The sequence below is a fragment of the Antechinus flavipes genome, chromosome 1 (genome assembly GCF_016432865.1).
Source record: "Antechinus flavipes isolate AdamAnt ecotype Samford, QLD, Australia chromosome 1, AdamAnt_v2, whole genome shotgun sequence".
In the NCBI taxonomy this organism is placed as follows: Eukaryota; Metazoa; Chordata; class Mammalia; order Dasyuromorphia; family Dasyuridae; genus Antechinus; species Antechinus flavipes.
The window spans coordinates 666439523-666457332 of NC_067398.1; the positions used below are offsets into that span (position 1 = coordinate 666439523).

The following is a 17810-nucleotide window of genomic DNA, read 5'->3' on the forward strand; positions in this document are numbered from 1 at the left end:
TCCAAAATGGGGTCATGGAGCGATAGACAAAACTGAAACATCTGAACAACATGTATTAAAAGAACTATGTTAAACCCTAGGGATATAAAAAAAAGCTAAAACAGACCTTACTCTCTAGATGCTCATAATCTAATGGCAGAGACAACCATATAAATAACTACATTATATAAAATAGCATAGTATAAATTAGAAGCTAACCTCAGGGAGAAGAGACTGGGAAAACAAAAAAGGAGTTAGAGAGATGCCTTAAGTAAAATGGAATTGAAACTGAGTCAGGAAGGAAGACAGGAGGCAGAGGTGAAGAAGAGCCCTCCTGGCATTAGGAACAGCCAGTAAAAAGACACTGAGTCAGAAAATGAAATGTCCTGTATGAAGATCAACAGAGAGTTAAGAGTAGCTAGATGATAGTGTATGGGAGGAGGGAGTAAAGTGCAAGAAGATTGAACAGGCAGGAAGGGACCAAGTTGTGAAGGGTTAAATGTGAAGGAAATGCAAAATTATATCAGATCCTGGAGGTAATAGGGAGCCACTGGGGTTTACTGAGAGGAATAGAGGTCAGAACTGGACTTTAGGAAAATGACTTTGGCAACTGAATGAAGGATGGATTAGAATAGGGAGAGACTTTTGGGAAAGAGAACAACAACTGGCTATTGCAATAGTCCAACCCGGTGAAGAAATCCGTACCAGAAAGATGGAAATATCAGAAATAAGAAAGAGATGCATAGTAAAGAAGTAATAATGGTAAAAATGTCAAGATTTGGCAACAGTAGATACTGTGCCAAAAATGTAGAATCTCTTATATAATATACTCCTCAAAACTTCCATTATTATATTTACTCAGTCAATAAACACATATAAAGAATCTCTGAAAGCAGCCTCCTAAATCAAGATGATAGTGAGCTTACTTCTGAGAGCTCATCATGATGTACAATAGAAGTACCTTTAAAAATATTATAAAGAATTATGTAGGCATTCAATAAATGATTCCAATAAGCCAATGGTATGAGGAAGAGGAGGCTCTTTGATTGGCTGAGAAAACATTCAGATAGAATTAGTGATCAGAGCCTTGGCCATTTTTTCCTTAGCTACATTTTTGTGGTATGACTCCTTTGTGATGGCATCTGCTGAGAGATGATATTATAAGATTAAAGGCCTTGAGATATTTTCGTCTCAAGCCATGGAACTTCATGAAAAAGTAACTCTCTTTAAAAATCAATATCATTTTGTAAAAGCTAACTGATGTTGTGATCAAATAAAGTTGAGTTAAAGTACTCATTGGAGGCTAACAGTGGGAGAGGAGGGGCTTAATCCATAGAGGGTTGATAGAAAATAAGCCCCACAGAAACTCTCAAAATACTCCTGGAACCATGAAGGGGTGATACAGTAGCTGGGTCTGAGAGAAAAGAATCAGAACAGGATGCTACGTTGGGGATGAGTGACAATAACTGATATTTTTTAAATTTCCTGGGTCAAAATGAAATGTACAGACTCTTATCTGGGATAAAATTGGAGTCTTTGTTTGAAAAGACCTTGAAGAATATTTAAATTTGGATACCACAGCTTGTGAGACCTTAGAGAAATGAGTTTTTTTCTCTCCTTTTTTTAGGGCATAATTTTGTAGTTATTTTTCTGACATATATTTCCCTTACAATTCAATTCCTATTGGAATGATTTGGCATTTTTTTATTTATTAAAAGTTTAACTATTATTACCTGTTATTTAGCTTAATCATGTACAAGTATTAATATTGAGAGTAATTCAAGAAACAGGGAATTTTGATCACTAGAATGATGATGCCTAATTGAGAAACATTCAAATTGTCTAGGTCTTCAAAATTTTTTCACACACACACATACGCTTCCCAGTTTTTTTAACCACTTTACTTAACTGGCTTTTTTTAGAGGAAATTTATTGGTGGCTGTCCAGTTCCAACAAAATGAAAAGACATTAAAGAACAAAAGCATAATCATTTTGCCCCATTATCTCAGGACACACCTTCCCTATGTGACCTATGCTACCTCAGTCTGGGTGGAGAGTGGAACTAGAAGAAGATGGTCAATGAATGAATGAATCACATAAATGAATAAAAAAAGTATTTATGTACGATGCACTCACCTAAGTACCAGGAATATAAATAAAGACAGCAAGACAATATCTATTTTCAAATAAATCAGACTTATAGGAAAAACAGCACACAAAAGAAGACTCAGTTGTAGACTTCATGGAAAGGCTTAGAAATCCTAAGAGTGAAACATCTGAGCATATGGCAAGGCCTAGGGTTCCTTAGGGTTACAACAGTTGGTCAGATGACAGTGCTAGGGATCTGGAGGTAGGAAGACCAGTAAAGATGGGAGAAACTTAGAAACCAGTTCCAAGACAAATATTAAAGTCCATTATTTTTTCAACTCACTAGGAATAGAAGCAGATATCTTCAGTCTCATGAAACCTTGTGGACAAAGTTCAGGGTATAGGGAATCAGTGAAGGAAAAAGCAAGAAGGAAAAATATAAATGCTGGTGGAGGATCTTTCTACTTCCTCTCTATTCTGAATATATGTAAAGTGGTCCCACCCTGAGCAATATCATTAAGAGAAGAGGCAAGAGGGAAAAATAGTCTCTAACCCAACCCCTAGTGTTAGACAATAGTGTCAAATGAGATGGAAGGGAAAAAAATATTTTTAAAATGTCATAATATTTGGTAATTAAAATATCTTAACACTGGGCAATTAATTGATCATTATTTGAACTTTGGAAAGAACAGTTTCAATTGAGTGATCAACATCTATATAGTTTATTACCTAGTGCAGGATGATATTGTCTTCTGAAATAAAAGTTTCAAATATAATTTTGAGATTCTGTGATTCAAAAGTCGTTATAAGCAAGAATATCTGAGAGAAGGAAAGAGAGAGAGAGAGAGAGAGAGAGAGAGAGAGAGAGAGAGAGAGAGAGAGAGAGAAGCTGTGTTCCTCCATGATACTAAGTGTGCTAAGTACAAAATCACTGCTAGAAGAACCTTTGTCTCAGATACTATTGGGATGAGTCCTGTATTGAAGATTCCTGTATTCTTGGAAGCTCACCCCCTTGACCTTTCAAAGCTTGCAAAATGGAGCCTCCATATTAGACTCCTTATCTAGAAGGAAAGAACAAATACTGAGTCAAGCAAAGAATCCAGACCAAATTTTCATTAGTCCACATGACTTCAGAAAGGAAAAGGTCTAAAGCCTCTCCTGTTATAGTCCTGACAATATCCAGATAGCATCAACAAAATAATCAAACCATTAGAATGTAGTCAAAGAGAAAATGATGAGACCATGATTTCTAAACATTTTTTGAAAGTCTCAGTAGCCACTCAGAGCCTTCAATTCACCACATGGCTAGCAGATAAAAAAATGTTTGCATAGACTTTATTTTCTAAGACCTTTTCATTACATATCATCAAAACTTTCTCAGAATCAGGCTCCCTTCCCTCTTGATATGGAAATATACTATCAAAGATACTCTACACATGTCTCAGACTGTCATTACATAGACAGGTGGTAATGAGAAACTCATTATCTTTGAGGCATCCTATTGTACTTTTGGAATGCTCTAATTCTAAATAATAAGCAAAATTACATTGGAAAGAGCACTGACCACGAAGGCCCTGCCATCATTTGAATAATGGGCACAGGAGTATTTCCTCTGGAAGCCATGATCCTTGTATCATTTCAAGGCATCTCTGACAGAATAGTCAACTATAGCAATCTAGTGTTTGACAAACCCAAAGATCCTAACTTTGGGGATAAGAATTCATTATTTGATAAAAAACTGCTGGGATAACTGGAAATTAGTATGGCAGAAATAAGGCATGGACCCACACTTAACACCATATACCAAGATAAGATCAAAATGGGTACATGACCTAGGCATAAAGAACAAGATTATAAATAAATTAGAGGAACATAGGATAGTTTATCTCTCAGACTTGTGGAGGAGAAAGAAATTTGTGACCAAAGATGAACTAGAGATCATTACTGATCACAAAATAGAAAATTTTGATTATATCAAATTAAAAAGCCTTTGTACAAACAAAACTAATGCAAACAAGATTAGAAGGGAAGCAACAAACTAGGAAAACAACTTCACAGTTAAAGGTTCTGATAAAGGCCTCATTTCCAAAATATATAGAGAACTGACTCAAATTTATAAGAAATCAAGCCATTCTCCAATTGATAAATGGTCAAAGGATATGAACAGACAATTTTCAGATGATGAAATTGAAACTATTACCACTCATATGAAAGAGTGTTCCAAATCACTATTGATCAGAGAAATGCAAATTAAGACAACTCTGAGATATCACTACACACCTATCAGATTGGCTAAGATAACAGGAAACAATAATGATGAATGTTGGAGGGGATGTGGGAAAACTGGGATACTGATGCATTGTTGGTGGAGTTGTGAATGAATCCAACCATTCTGGAGAGCAATCTGGAATTATGCCCAAAAAGCTATCAAACTATGCATACCCTTTGATTCAGCAGTGTTACTTCTGGGCTTATATCCCAAAGAAATATTAAAGAAGGGAAAGGGACCTGTATGTGCCAAAATGTTTGTGGCAGCCCTTTTTGTAGTGGCTAGAAACTGGAAATTGTAGGGATGCCCATCAATTGGAGAATGGTTGGGTAAATTATGGTATATGAATGTTATGAATATTATTATTCTGTAAGAAATGACCAGCAGGATGAATAATGAGAGGCTTGGAGAGACTTATATGAACTGATGCTAAATGAAATGAGCAGAAGCAGGAGATCATTATACACTTCAACAACAATACTGTATGAGGATGTATTCTGATGGAAGTGGATATCCTCCACAATGAGAAGATCAAATTCGGTTCCAATTGATCAATGATTGACAGAATAAGCTTCACCCAGAGAAAGAACACTGGGAAATGAATTGTGACTACTTGCATTTTAAATTCTTCCCAGGTTAATTTTACCTTCTGAATCTGATTTTTCTTGTGTAAGAAGAGAACTGTATGGATCTGTATATAGCTATTGTATTTAAGATATACTTTAATATATTTAACATATATGAGATTGCCTGCCATCTAGGGGAGGAGATGGAGAGAAGGAAGGGAAAAATTGGAACAGAATTGTTTGCAAAGGTCATTGTTGAAAAAATTACCTATGCATATGTTCTGTCAAAAAAAGCTATAAAAAAAATCTGAACATGGAGATTAAGTCCTACCTAAGCCTTTTCCAGTTCTTCCAACATATGGTCATACCTTTTATTTATTTGTTTGTTTGTTTGTTTGTTTGTTTGTTTGTTTTGCTGAGGCAACTGGAGTTGTGACTTGCCTAGAGTCACACAGCTAGGAGGTGTTAAGTGTCTGAGATCAGATTTACACTCAGTTTCTTCTGGCTTCAGGGAGGTACTCTATCCATTGCATCATATAGCTGCTCTTCATCCTCATGTTCTTGGGTAGGTTTCTTTTTGATACATGAATGAAAGATTTTATTTTTATCTTTCACTTTAATAGAGTCAGTCATTCAAGATATTTTTGAATTCTAATTATGTAAAGCTGGTGAATAATTTAAACTAAATTATTATTGGACTAGAAGTGACATGAGAAAAGCAAGATCATCATAAAAGTTATCTTCATCACCACCCCCATCCTCATTTGAGTAATGGTAACATGAATATTTCTTCTAACAGACATGTTCCTAGTAGTATTGTGAGATTTTTCTAAGCTCCAGGAGAGTATGCATGGGCTAGTGTTAATGAAGCAGGGTGGGGACAAGGACAGACGATGGCAAGTGATGGAAAACATTTCTTGTCCAAACAGAAAATACTGTTAACAGTAGTAGAGAGATAAAGGGGACTGATAGAAGCATTCCTGGATCAAATGAAAGGACATAGTTGGAGCTGGGAACCATGGAAGCCCAACAAAGGAGAAACAAGGAGGAAATGTAGAAGAAAGAGAAATATATTTTGACCTGGCCCTTTTCTGGTACTGTGAGTCACATGGATGGTGGCAATCTAGAAGAAAAGGGATAGGTACTCTAAAATTCAATGTTCTTTTCTTATTGAGTTGTTTCTTAGCCAGAAATTGATGTTTTAAAGTCTACAGACCCTCTACAGATCTCTGGGGAAGGCATTTATTCACTACTGGGGTAAATTGCTGTATTTCCAGGGATACTCAAGTTCTTCTACCACTTAGAATATGAGGTTGGGAATAGTACTAAACCCCAGAGGTAGTTCTATCGGGGAGGAAGTATGCAAAGATTGTAGGGAAGGCAGGCCACTGGAGAAGGAAAGGGAGCATTTTTACATTATTTCATATTATAGTAATTTAAGTATGAGTTCATTCTTTCATCTTTTCAAGGTGTTAAAAAACACATTATTATTTGTCTTATTTCTTATTCATTTAGTAGTTTCTAGGGAAATAACAACTAGACAAGAGCTGGGCACAAGTCTAACTCATATGTTCTCACATGAAATCTTAGATAAGAATATGAGTCAAAGAGTATGATTATTAAAAATCATTCAAGAGAAAAACTTGGGTTTGCATGGGCTCAGAACATTAGAAAAAAGCCACAACCATTTAACTTGGTAATTATAAATTAAAGAGTAGCAAGAGACAGCAGATGACAGGAAGGCTAATTTCATGCAGTTTAGAAGACAAGCCTAATAGATAACCCTCTTCTTGCATACCTCAATCCATTCCCCTAAAAACCATTTCTTTCTAAATTAGGAACTTTCTGCATAGTTCCATAAGAAGTCCTTATTCTTAGTATTCAAGAAAAGAGACAACATTGAAACAGGGAAGCATTTTGACCTTATAGTCAGAAAGGCTGAATTGAAGTCCTGGGGCTACATCTTGACAGGTGTTTAATTTTCCTCTGAGTCTCAGTTTCCCCATCTGTAAAAACAGGATATTACTAGTATTCACAGCCGTAAGTAGTTAATGCTTTTTAAAGCATCACAATGATGGGGTTAATTATTATTAACCCTAGTTCTTTCATACTTTGTCCAGATTTGTCCAGAAATGTGTATCTCCAAATCTTCAACTGAACTTGCTTTCAAACTACTTTCTATGTAAATCTCAGAGTAGCTTTGAATATTATTTGGGGAGAGACTTTGAAAAACAACTCGTGGTCATTCAATGATCTCATTTTTTAAATAAGGAAAGTACAATCCAGTAAGGCTAAGACATAAGTTCAAACAGTGGGTAAAAATAAGGGACAGAGAGATCAAGATAGAAAGCCACAGAAAGAGATGTATGAAGAAATTAAATATCTTTTTTAAAAAAAAATTATCATTTATTAATAAAGTTGTTATATGTCACACATTATAAATATATATTTGGAATTTCTGCAATACAAAATTTCTGAAGTATATGATCAAAACTTACTATGCAAAATGAAATGCTGAAAAAAAATTAAAATTAAATGCAAGAAAATATAGCATATATATGAGGATCAATAGTTGGTAAATTAACTCAACTTTATTTGCAAAAATATTCATTAAACATTTTGAATAATAAATGTCTCAAGATTGCACACAATAAATCTTAATTGTATGGCTAGTTTTATTTTCTTAACTGAATTAATTGGGTTAAAAACAAAATTAGTTTAATAAATATACCAAGTAAAATACTATAAACTGCCCTTTCATCAGAGCATGTATTATATGCTGAACATTGTGCTAAGCATTGGAGATATAAAAGCAAGATGGTTCCTACTCTCTAGGAGTTTACATTGTGATAAGGGATGACAACATATAAAGAAGAGCTGAAAAGTTCCAAGGGAAAGAAAGGTACAGGATTGGACTAAGGCAGCTCAGTATAGAGATGGAATGCCCTGGAAGTGTACCAGGAGTGAACAAGATTAGGAATTCTCATGATATCCAGGCAGGAATTCATCAACAAGGAATGAACATCAATAAAAGAAAAGGATTCTCAAAAATTCATGCTTTCAAGAGAGAGCAAAAGGTGGAAATGAGTCATGTGAGATGAGTATCAAGTAGATTGTGATTCTAGGCCTAGGGCTGATAATAAGGTCAGAGAATGTTCTCCCCCATGCTATTGGATGAGAACTTAAGAAAGTAAGCCATATATAATTTTTTCTATTTGTGTTTCCAACCCTTAGCACAGTACTTAGCATATATACATACTTAAAATTCATTTTCATTCTTTCATCCATCCATCCATCCATCTAAGAAGTGTTCCATAACATAAAACCTGGATCAAAAATAAAATACATTCTAACTCTTGACCATCTCATAGTATTTTCATTAAAGTCTTGAGGGGTACAAGCTCTTGAGAAACACTTTCTTCAGAGCATCCTTTAGTTCCTTATTTCTCAGGCTAAAGATGATGGGGCACAGAAAGGGGGTGAGAACACTGTAGGAAATGCCCATCAGGGTATCTCCTTCCAGGGCTTCTAAGGCCTTTGATTTGAAGTGTACAACAGAAGAAAAAGTATAGTGTATAATCACCACAATAATGTGGGAGGCACAGGTGGAGAAGGCTTTGCGTCGGCCCTCAGCTGAGGGAATCTTCAAGATGGTGGCCACAATAAAGACATAAGATAGAAGGATAAGGAGAAAGCAACCCAATAAGACAATGATGAAAAGCAGCTCAATCCCTATTGCCACTGCTAAGGAATCTCCACAGGCTAGCTTCACCAACGGGGGTACATTGCAAAAGAAATAATGGATCTCATTAGGTCCACAGAAGGTCAAGTTGAAAATAGGAAGAGTGATCACTAGCCCCATGGCTATACCGCTTAGCCATGAGAAGGCCACCAGCCAAACACAAACCTGTGAGTTCATAAGCACATTGTAGTGTAAGGGATGGCAAATGGCCACGTAGCGATCATAGCCCATGATAGTGAGCAAGAAGCAGTGAGTGAGACCAAAGGCAAACGTGAAAAACGTCTGGCTGGCACAATCCCAGAAGGAGATGGTGTGGTGAGTGGAGACCAGGTCAGCAAACATACGGGGATTAATTGCCATTGTGTAAGAGATTTCTGAGATAGAAAGAGTACACAGGAAGAAATACATGGGTTTGTGAAGACTTTGTTCATGCCATACAGCCAACATGATGAGAAGGTTGCCCAGAAGTGTGAATAAATACATCAGCAGAAAGAGCACAAAGAATGGCAGCTGAAGTTGAGGGAATGGCGAGAATCCGATGAGGATAAATTCAGTCACTGTGGTATGGTTTTGCCCCAGCATAGAGACTATGACAGAGGAGGACATGAGAAAAATAAAGTTATCACTGAATCTCAGACTCTGAGAGTTGCAAGAGAACTCCAGAAAGCATCTAGTCCAATCTCTATTTATAGCTAAAATCTCTAGCATATCCCCAACAGGTGGTTATCAAGCCTCATCTATAAAACCTTTAGTGATAAAGACCTTTCTACCTACACAAGTAAATTACTCTGCTATAGGACAGATTTCTCTTTTAGAACATGGGAACAAAAAAGAGCCAAGAAGAATGCCTGTGAACTTAATCCATTCCACAATGGTCATTCTGCCCTTGTGCTTCTCTGTGTAAAATCAAAATCAGACTCTAACTTCTACCCATGACTACCCATGACCTACTGCTTTCAGGGATTAAACAGAACGGAACTAATCCCAAGGACTTTAAACCCTTGAAGACAGGGATGATTTTTCCCCAAATCTCATCTTTTCAGGAACAAACCAACCTGATTTCTTTAAACCATTTGTATATGACTATCTTTAGTCCCCTCCCCATCCTGTTTGTCCTGCTATAGATGATGTCAGTGGCCTTAAAATATGGTGCCTGGGTCTGAGCAGAATACATCATATTTGACTTAAGCAAGCTGAGGATCAGGACAAATCTCCCCTTGCTCTGAATAGAGTTGTACGAGAAGAGAGTGCTGAATCTGGAGGAAAAGAGTGTGGGTTTAAATATTGGTTATGTGACTATGTGACAACTATTCTAGGTCTCACCCCTAAAAATCAGGAATTTGTACTGAATGATCTCTAAAGCCTTCTCTAGTTCTACTTTTATGATTTCTTATCTCTAGGCCTCCCTTAAAGCAGATTACAAACTTCAAACTGTTGTTTGTTTGGTTTTTTGACCCACTGTTATCTCCCCTTAAAATATACTAAAAGACATATTTTGTCTATTTCCTCATTGTTCTACTACTATTAGAACTCAAAAAGACCTCAGAGGTCTTTCAGTATGATCCTTTCATTTTTTAGATGAGGAAATTGAGGATTAGAGAGATCAATGGATTTGTACATTGTCACACAGGTAATAGGTGATACCAGGACAGAATTTGAATCTGATATGTTCAAATTGTTCAAAATATGTTCAAATACTTCAAAATCCCCCAGTGGCTACATTTTCCAACTTAACTCTACCCCAAACATTAATTACTTCCCTTCTTGGCTATTCTATCACATCCTATAGCTGATTATATTTCATACCACCTATCTCCTTTCCCTTTTTACACTCTTTGCAGTGTAACTTTTGCTTTTATCTCTTTCCTCTTTTGAATTGCAAACTACACCACACCCCCACCATGGTTATCTTCCTCTCTGGCTTCCTATGTCCTTACCTCTATCTGTTTCTGAGTCCTCATCTCCTCCACCAGCATGGGAATGAGGCTGTCTTTGACACAGTATTTGCTAATATAATGATGCTCCCTCCCCTTCCCCCCCAAATGGGGATTTTCTCTGTGCCTAAGGAACTTCAGGACCTTAGATCAGAGATGAAAGATTTCAAATTGGAAGAGACCTCAGAGGTCAACTAATAAAAGTTCCTCACAGTACCAATGTGGAAACTGACAAGTGTGGGGGTGAAGCAGCTATACCCTTTCCTGACCAGCTTGGATCCTTACAATGATTTCTCAACTATTAAGTAATAATCTGTGTCTGCAGTTTCTCCCCAGTGTTCCTAAATCTGCTTTCTGGCATCAAACAGAATGAGGTTAATCCTTAGTCCCCATGAGAGTTTTCACATGGTCAATGAGAAAAATCATATTTCCCCTAACTCATTTCTTCTCCATCCTAAGAATCTATAAGTCCCTCAATCCTTCCCCCCAATTGCCTTTATCCAAAAGTGTTACAGCTGGGAAATGTTTCTTCAGGGATCTGTCTGCATAAGGTCCTTTTCAGCCCTGATAAGTCATTTTTCTAAAGGCTTTCCCAGATATGACATTCTTTGTTTTAAGGGTCCTCCCAGTTCTAACTTGTATTCTAAGTTCCTTCCAACTTTCATATTCCATGTTCTAAACTCTCTCTCTCTCTCAGGGCTATAATTCTGTCACTCTTAGCAGTGGCCAGAAATGATCACATCTTTTCTGATGAATCCTGACCAGGTTAGATGATGCCTCCATCTTTCTGCCTCTGGACTTAGCACAAACTGTTCCCTCTCTCCTGTTTGCCTTCTCTTCCCTGGATCTATCACTTATGCAATTTTCAGACTACCAAGGCCCATGTTTGTCTGCCCACTTGCAGAGGATCTCAAAAGTGTTCTGATTATTGGGATAAAGTAGAGGGCAATTCCCTTCTCCTTGGTGAATGGGGAGAAGAAAATGGCTCACCTGAGGGGGGTGGTAGTCCACAGCCTGAGTGATTGCTTATTGCTATTCAACTTGATTCTGCTTCACCTGAAGCAAGGAATATGAATGTAGTAAGTTCAAACTTAGTTCCAGAGTAAAGAGAGAAGACTGGCCAGCTTGTCCATGAAAGAGCAGTAGGTAAATCCAAAGTGGGAAAAGATCAGGATATTTATATCTTTTCTTTAGATATTGCTTTTGCTAGGCCGTAGAGGTTCCAGCTCCCTAAGGGCACAATTCCCAGCTTTTAGAAATAGAGGTGCCCCCTAGAGAAAGTTCACAGAACAGATAGAATTAAGTGTAGCCCCTTTCACTAATTGCTGATTGCTGCCAAGGGTGCACCAATTATGCTAAGGAGCATAGGCTTGAACTCAGTGTCTGGGACTCTGAAAGCTAATAATCAAGGACCACACAGGTCCCAGCCCTGACTACCAGAACAGGAAGTGTCTCTTCAGAATAGTTGTGTTTATTTCTGAGAGTATTGAGGAAGATACTTTTTTATTCTTCCTTTATCTGGGCTACAGATTGTCCTTTTGTTTGTTTGTTTGTTAAGGAAAAATCAACAGGGTATTGAGAAGCTCCTTCTGGGGAAATAAAGACTACAGAACCTATGACTCTTGAAGGGGGTAGGACAGTTATATATGAAAGGAAATCAAAACAAATTTATTAACACATATTATGGATAAGGCACTGTGTTAAGTGCTTTCAAAAATTGATCTTATTTCATCCTCTCAACATTCCTGGGAAATAGTTGCTGTCATTGGAAAATATCTGCTGTTATCATCCCCATTTTGAAGTTTAGAAAAGTATAGAAAAATATTTATAGCAGTACTTTTGAATTGAAAATTAAGCATCAAGTGAAAGATGCATGAATAACTGTAGTGTAATATTGTAATGTATAAATAAGAAATGATTAAAGAGATGAGTTTAGAGAAATCAGGAAAAGATGTTTGTGAACTGATGCAGAGTATAGTGAGCAGATCTAGGAAAACAATTTATAATATAACTGCAACATTTAAAGAAAAATACATGTGAAGGGCAAATATGAAGAGTTGTTCAAAAGACAAGTTCTAAAGAACTCTGAGCAATGAAGTAAGAATTGGACCAAAATCAAAGCATGCAATTACTCTCTGCCTAATAGTGAGGTGAGAGATTAAAAGTGTAAATATCTATTTTACACTCTCAATTTTCAATTCTAACACTCATATACACAAACAGATAGGGTATAGAATGTTCAGAGAAGACAGTTACCTCTGGTATAAGGACTTCTAAAACCCTTTTCAGGACTTTCCATTTTTGATGAATAATCCAACTCTTGCCTGTGTCTCCAAGTAACTGTTGTATGCACAGTAGACACAGTCTGGTAAATCATTTAATTAGATGAACTAAACAAGTTGAGAGTAACCAAGGGGTCACAAAACATTAGTGAATTGAAAGGGGAAGTGTTTACTCCAATCATGTGAAGACTTCCTCTGATAGAATAGGCAGATGAGAACAATTTGTTCCAATGGCCAGAAAGGTAGATGAAGCAGGTGCTATGGAGCACTTAGAGATTAATTAGACATTTAAGATGCTAAAAGTGATCCTCTGAATCCTTAGGCATTGGCAGTCTTTTGTCTTGTCACTGGACTTCAATCACTGTGGAAATGAGCGAGACTGACTACTTCACAAAACTGCCTCACTTCAATCCAGCATATGTATGAGTCAAAAGACATCACCCATACCATTTTAACATTTTTACCTATATCAACATCCTTTGGTGACAGGCAAGTGACAAAACTGCAGGTATTTAATATACTCATTGATGATGAGCTTAATGCATTCATTGCCAGAGCTAATCAGTGTTTGAAAGGCATGAAAAGAAAATCTTGGAGAGAAGGTAACATAATGCCTACTATACTGAAGGTGTACAGATCCATTGTGCTGACCTCATTGTGATATCCCTGTGAAAGCTGGACAGCCTAAAGTGCCATGTTCTGAAATGGAATCACTTCCATTTGAACTGTCTTAAGAAGATTCTGTAGATTTCCTCAGAAGATAAGGCATCAGACACTGAAGTTTTTCCATGGTTAAACTAACAAGCATTCAAACTCTACTGCAAAGAATATAACTCCAGAGGGTTACTGATGTACAAATGTTAAATGTAAGTTTGCCTAAAAGACAATTCTACAGAGAAATCATGTAAGACAAGTGCTCATTTGGAAATTAGAAGAAGAAATTCAATGACAATGTCAAAGTATCTCTGAAGAACTTTGAAGTGGATTGTGAGACATGGGAGACATTGGTCCTGAACATCCATCACCCCAACATGAAATGTCTGCATAAAAGAAAACCTGATGCTCTATGAATAGAACAAACTTGTGGTAGCTTAAAAGAAATGTGAGATGTGCAAATTTAATGACATCTCCATTCCAAATGTTCATATAGACTATTTGTGTCTGATTGTGGAAGACCCTTCTGAGCTAATTATTTTGAGATTCATCTGAGCTCCAGCAGAATATGCATGGACTAGTGTTAATAAAGAAGAGTGGGGATAAGGATAGAGTATAACATGTGATGGAAAACATTTCTTATCCAAACAGAAAATACTGCTGACAGCAGTAGAGATAAAGGTTACTGATAGAAGCATTTCTGGACCAAATGAAAACCTAGTTGGAGCTGAGAGCCATGGAAGCCAAACAAGGTAGAAACAAGGAGGAAATCCAGAAGAAAGAGAAGGATATTTTCACCTGGACATTTCCTAGTACTTTGAGTCACAAGAATGGTGACCATTTAGAAGAAGAGGAATAGGTTCTCTAGAATTTGATGTTCTTTCCTTATTGAGTAGGTTCTCAGCCAGAAATTGATGCTTTTAAGTATACAAACATTCTGCAGATCTCTGGGGAAAGCATTTACTCACTATTGGGGTAAATTGCTGTATTTCCAGAAAAACTCAGGTTCTCTTACCACTTAGAGTATGAATTTGGGAACACTATTAAACCCCAGAGGTAGTCCTATTGGGGAGGAAGTATGCAAAGATTGTAGGGAAGTCAGACCATTGGAGAGGGAAAGGGAGCGTTTTTTTACATCGCTTCATGTAATAATTAATAATAAGTAATTCAAATGAGAATTCATTCTGTCATCTTTACAATGTGTAAAAAAAATTGCTCTTTGACCTATTCCTTATTAATTTAGCAATTTCTAGGGAAATAACAACTAGACAAGAGCTAAGCACAAGTCTAACTCAAATGTTCCCACGTGAAATCCTAGATAGGAATATGAGCCAAAGACTACGATTATTAAAACTCTTTCAAGAGAGAAACTTGGGTATGCATAGGCTCAGAGCCTTAGAAAGAAGCCACAATCATTTAACTTAGTAATTATTAATTAAGTAATAGCAAGAGTTAGCAAATGACAGGAAGGCTAGTTTCATTCAACTTAGAAAACAATTCTTACAGATACATACTTCAAATTACTCCTCTAAAACATACTTCTTTCTAAATTAGGAACCTTCTACAAAGTACCATAAAAAGTCCATATTCTTCATACAAAGAAAGAGACAGTATGGGATCAGAGAAGCATTTTGACCTTGTAGTCAGAAAGGCTGAACTGATGTCCTGGGTCAACCATCTTACCAGCTGTTTGATTTTCTTCTGAGTCTCAGTTTCCTCATATGTAAAAACAGGACATTACTAGTATTTACAGCCTTAGGCAGTTATTGCTTTGTAAAGTACCACAGTGATTGGGTTAATTCTTATTAATGCTAGTTCTTTCATACTTTGTACATTTGCTCAGAAATGTGTAACTCCAATTCTCAACTGCTCTTGCTTTCAAACTACTTTCTACCTAATCTCAGAGTAGCTTTGAATATATTGTGGGAAGAGACTTTGAAAAACAACTAGTGGTCATTCAATGCTCTTATTTTTTTTTTATATAAGGGAACTATAATCCAATAAGGATAAGACACAAGTTCAAACAGTGGGTAAGAATAAGAGACAAAGAGATCAAGACAGAAAGATACAGAAATCAAAGAGACTTATAAAGGAATTAAATATTTTTTATAAAATATTATCAAACACTTTATTAATAAAATGGTTATACACTACACATTCCAAATATATATTTAGACTTTCTGAAATACAAAATTTCTGAAGTACATGATCAAAACTATGCAAAATGAAATGCTGAAAAATTTAAAATTAAATGTGAGAAAAATATAGCATATATATGAGGATCAATAGTTGGTAAATTAACTCAATTTTATTTGCAAAAATATTCTTTCAACATTTTAAATAATAAATGTCTCAAAATTGCCACAGACTAAATCTTAACAGTATGGCTAGTTTTATTTCCTAAAGGGAAATAATTGGGGTAAAAACAAAATTATTTTAACAAGCATATCAAGTAAAATACTATAAACTGCCCTTTTATCAGAACATATATTGTATGCTAAACATTGTGCTAAGCATTGGAGATATAAAAACAAGATGGTTCCTACTCACTAGGAGTTTACATGTGATAATGGATGACAACATATAAAGGGGAGCTCTAATGTTACAGGGGAAAGAAAGGTATAGGATTGAGCTAAGGCATCTCAGTATAGAGATGGCATGTCCTGGAAAGTGTACCAGAAGTAAAATAGAATATCACTTCTTGTGATATATAGGCAGGAATTCATCAACAAGGAATGGACATCAATAAAAGCAAAAGGACTCTCCAAAATTCATACTTTGAAGAGAGAGCAAAGGATGGAAATGAGTCATGTGAGATGAGTATCAAGTAGGTTGTGATTCTACTCTGAGGGTTAATAATCAGGTCAGAGCATGTCCTCTCTTCTCCTCCCACCCCCTACCCTCATTGGATATGAGCTTCTTAAGAAAGTGAGACATATGCAAGTTTTTTTCTTTGTGATTCCAACACCTAGCACAGTACTTAGCATATAGTACATATTTAAAATTCATTTTCATTCTTTCATCTATCCATCTAGGAAGTGTTCCATAACATAAGACCTAGATCAAAAATAAAATACATCCTAATTCTTGACCATCACATTGTATTTTCATTATAGTCTTGAGGGGCATAAGTTCCTAAGGAGAACTTTCTTCAGAGCATCCTTCAGTTCCTTGTTTCTCAAGCTAAAAATGATGGGGCACAGGAAGGGGGTGAGAACACTGTAGGAAATACCCATCAGGGTATCTCCTTCCAAGGCTTCTAAGGCCTTCGATTTGAAGTGTACAACAGAAGAAAAAGCATAGTGTATAATCACCACAATAAGGTGAGAGGCACAGGTGGAGAAGGCTTTGCGTCGGCCCTCAGCTGAGGGAATCTTCAAGATGGTGGCCACAATAAAGATATAAGAGAGAAGGATAAGGAGAAAGCAACCCAATAAGACTGTGATGAAGAGCAGCCCTATCCCTATGGCCACTGCTGAGGAATCTCCACAGGCTAGTTTCACCATTGGGGGTACATGGCAGAAGAAATAATGGATCTCATTAGGCCCACAGAAGGTCAGGTTGAAAATAGGAAGAGTGATCACTAGCCCCATGGCTATACCGCTTAGCCATGAGGAGGCCACAAGGCAAACACAAACCTGTGAGCTCATAAGCACATTGTAGCGTAAGGGATGGCAAATGGCCACATAGCGATCATAGCCCATGATAGTGAGCAAGAAGCAGTGAGTGAGACCAAAGGTAAACGTGAAAAACATCTGGCTGGCACAGCTCCAGAAGGAGATGGTGTGGCAAGTGGAGATCAGGTCAGCAAACATACGGGGATTAATAGCCATCGTATAGGAGATTTCTGAGATAGAAAGAGTACACAGGAAGAAGTACATGGGCTTGTGAAGACTCTGTTCACGCCATACAGCCAACATGATGAGAAGGTTGCCCAAAAGTGTGAATAAATACATCAGCAGAAAGAGCACAAAGAATGGCAACTGAAGTTGAGGGAATGGCGAGAATCCGATGAGGATAAATTCAGTCACTGTGGTAAAGTTTTGCCCCAGCATAGAGACTATGACAGAGGAGGACATGAGAAAAATAAAGTTATCACGGAATCTCAGACTCTGAGAGATGTAAGAGAACTCCAGAAAGCATCTAGTCCAATCACTATAAGGCATCAATTTCCTCTAGCATATCCCCAATAGGTTGTTATCACTCCTCAACTGAAAAATCTCTAGTATTAAAGACCTCTTTATCTACACAAGTAAACTGTTCTGCTATAGGACAGCTCTCTCTGTTCGAACATGG

General features: G+C 36.8%; 2 protein-coding genes across 2 annotated transcripts; both read right to left on the minus strand.

The window, feature by feature from the left end:
• Positions 1-8281: 8281 nt before the first annotated feature.
• On the minus strand, positions 8282-9229 carry LOC127545039 (olfactory receptor 10H2-like). The gene has a single exon (XM_051972060.1). The coding sequence runs from the start codon at positions 9224-9226 to the stop codon at positions 8282-8284; it is 945 nt and encodes a 314-aa protein (XP_051828020.1). The 5' UTR covers positions 9227-9229.
• A 7395-nt stretch (positions 9230-16624) lies between these two features.
• On the minus strand, positions 16625-17572 carry LOC127545037 (olfactory receptor 10H1-like). The gene has a single exon (XM_051972058.1). It carries the CDS (start codon positions 17567-17569, stop codon positions 16625-16627), a length of 945 nt encoding a protein of 314 aa, XP_051828018.1. The 5' UTR covers positions 17570-17572.
• Positions 17573-17810: the final 238 nt, after the last annotated feature.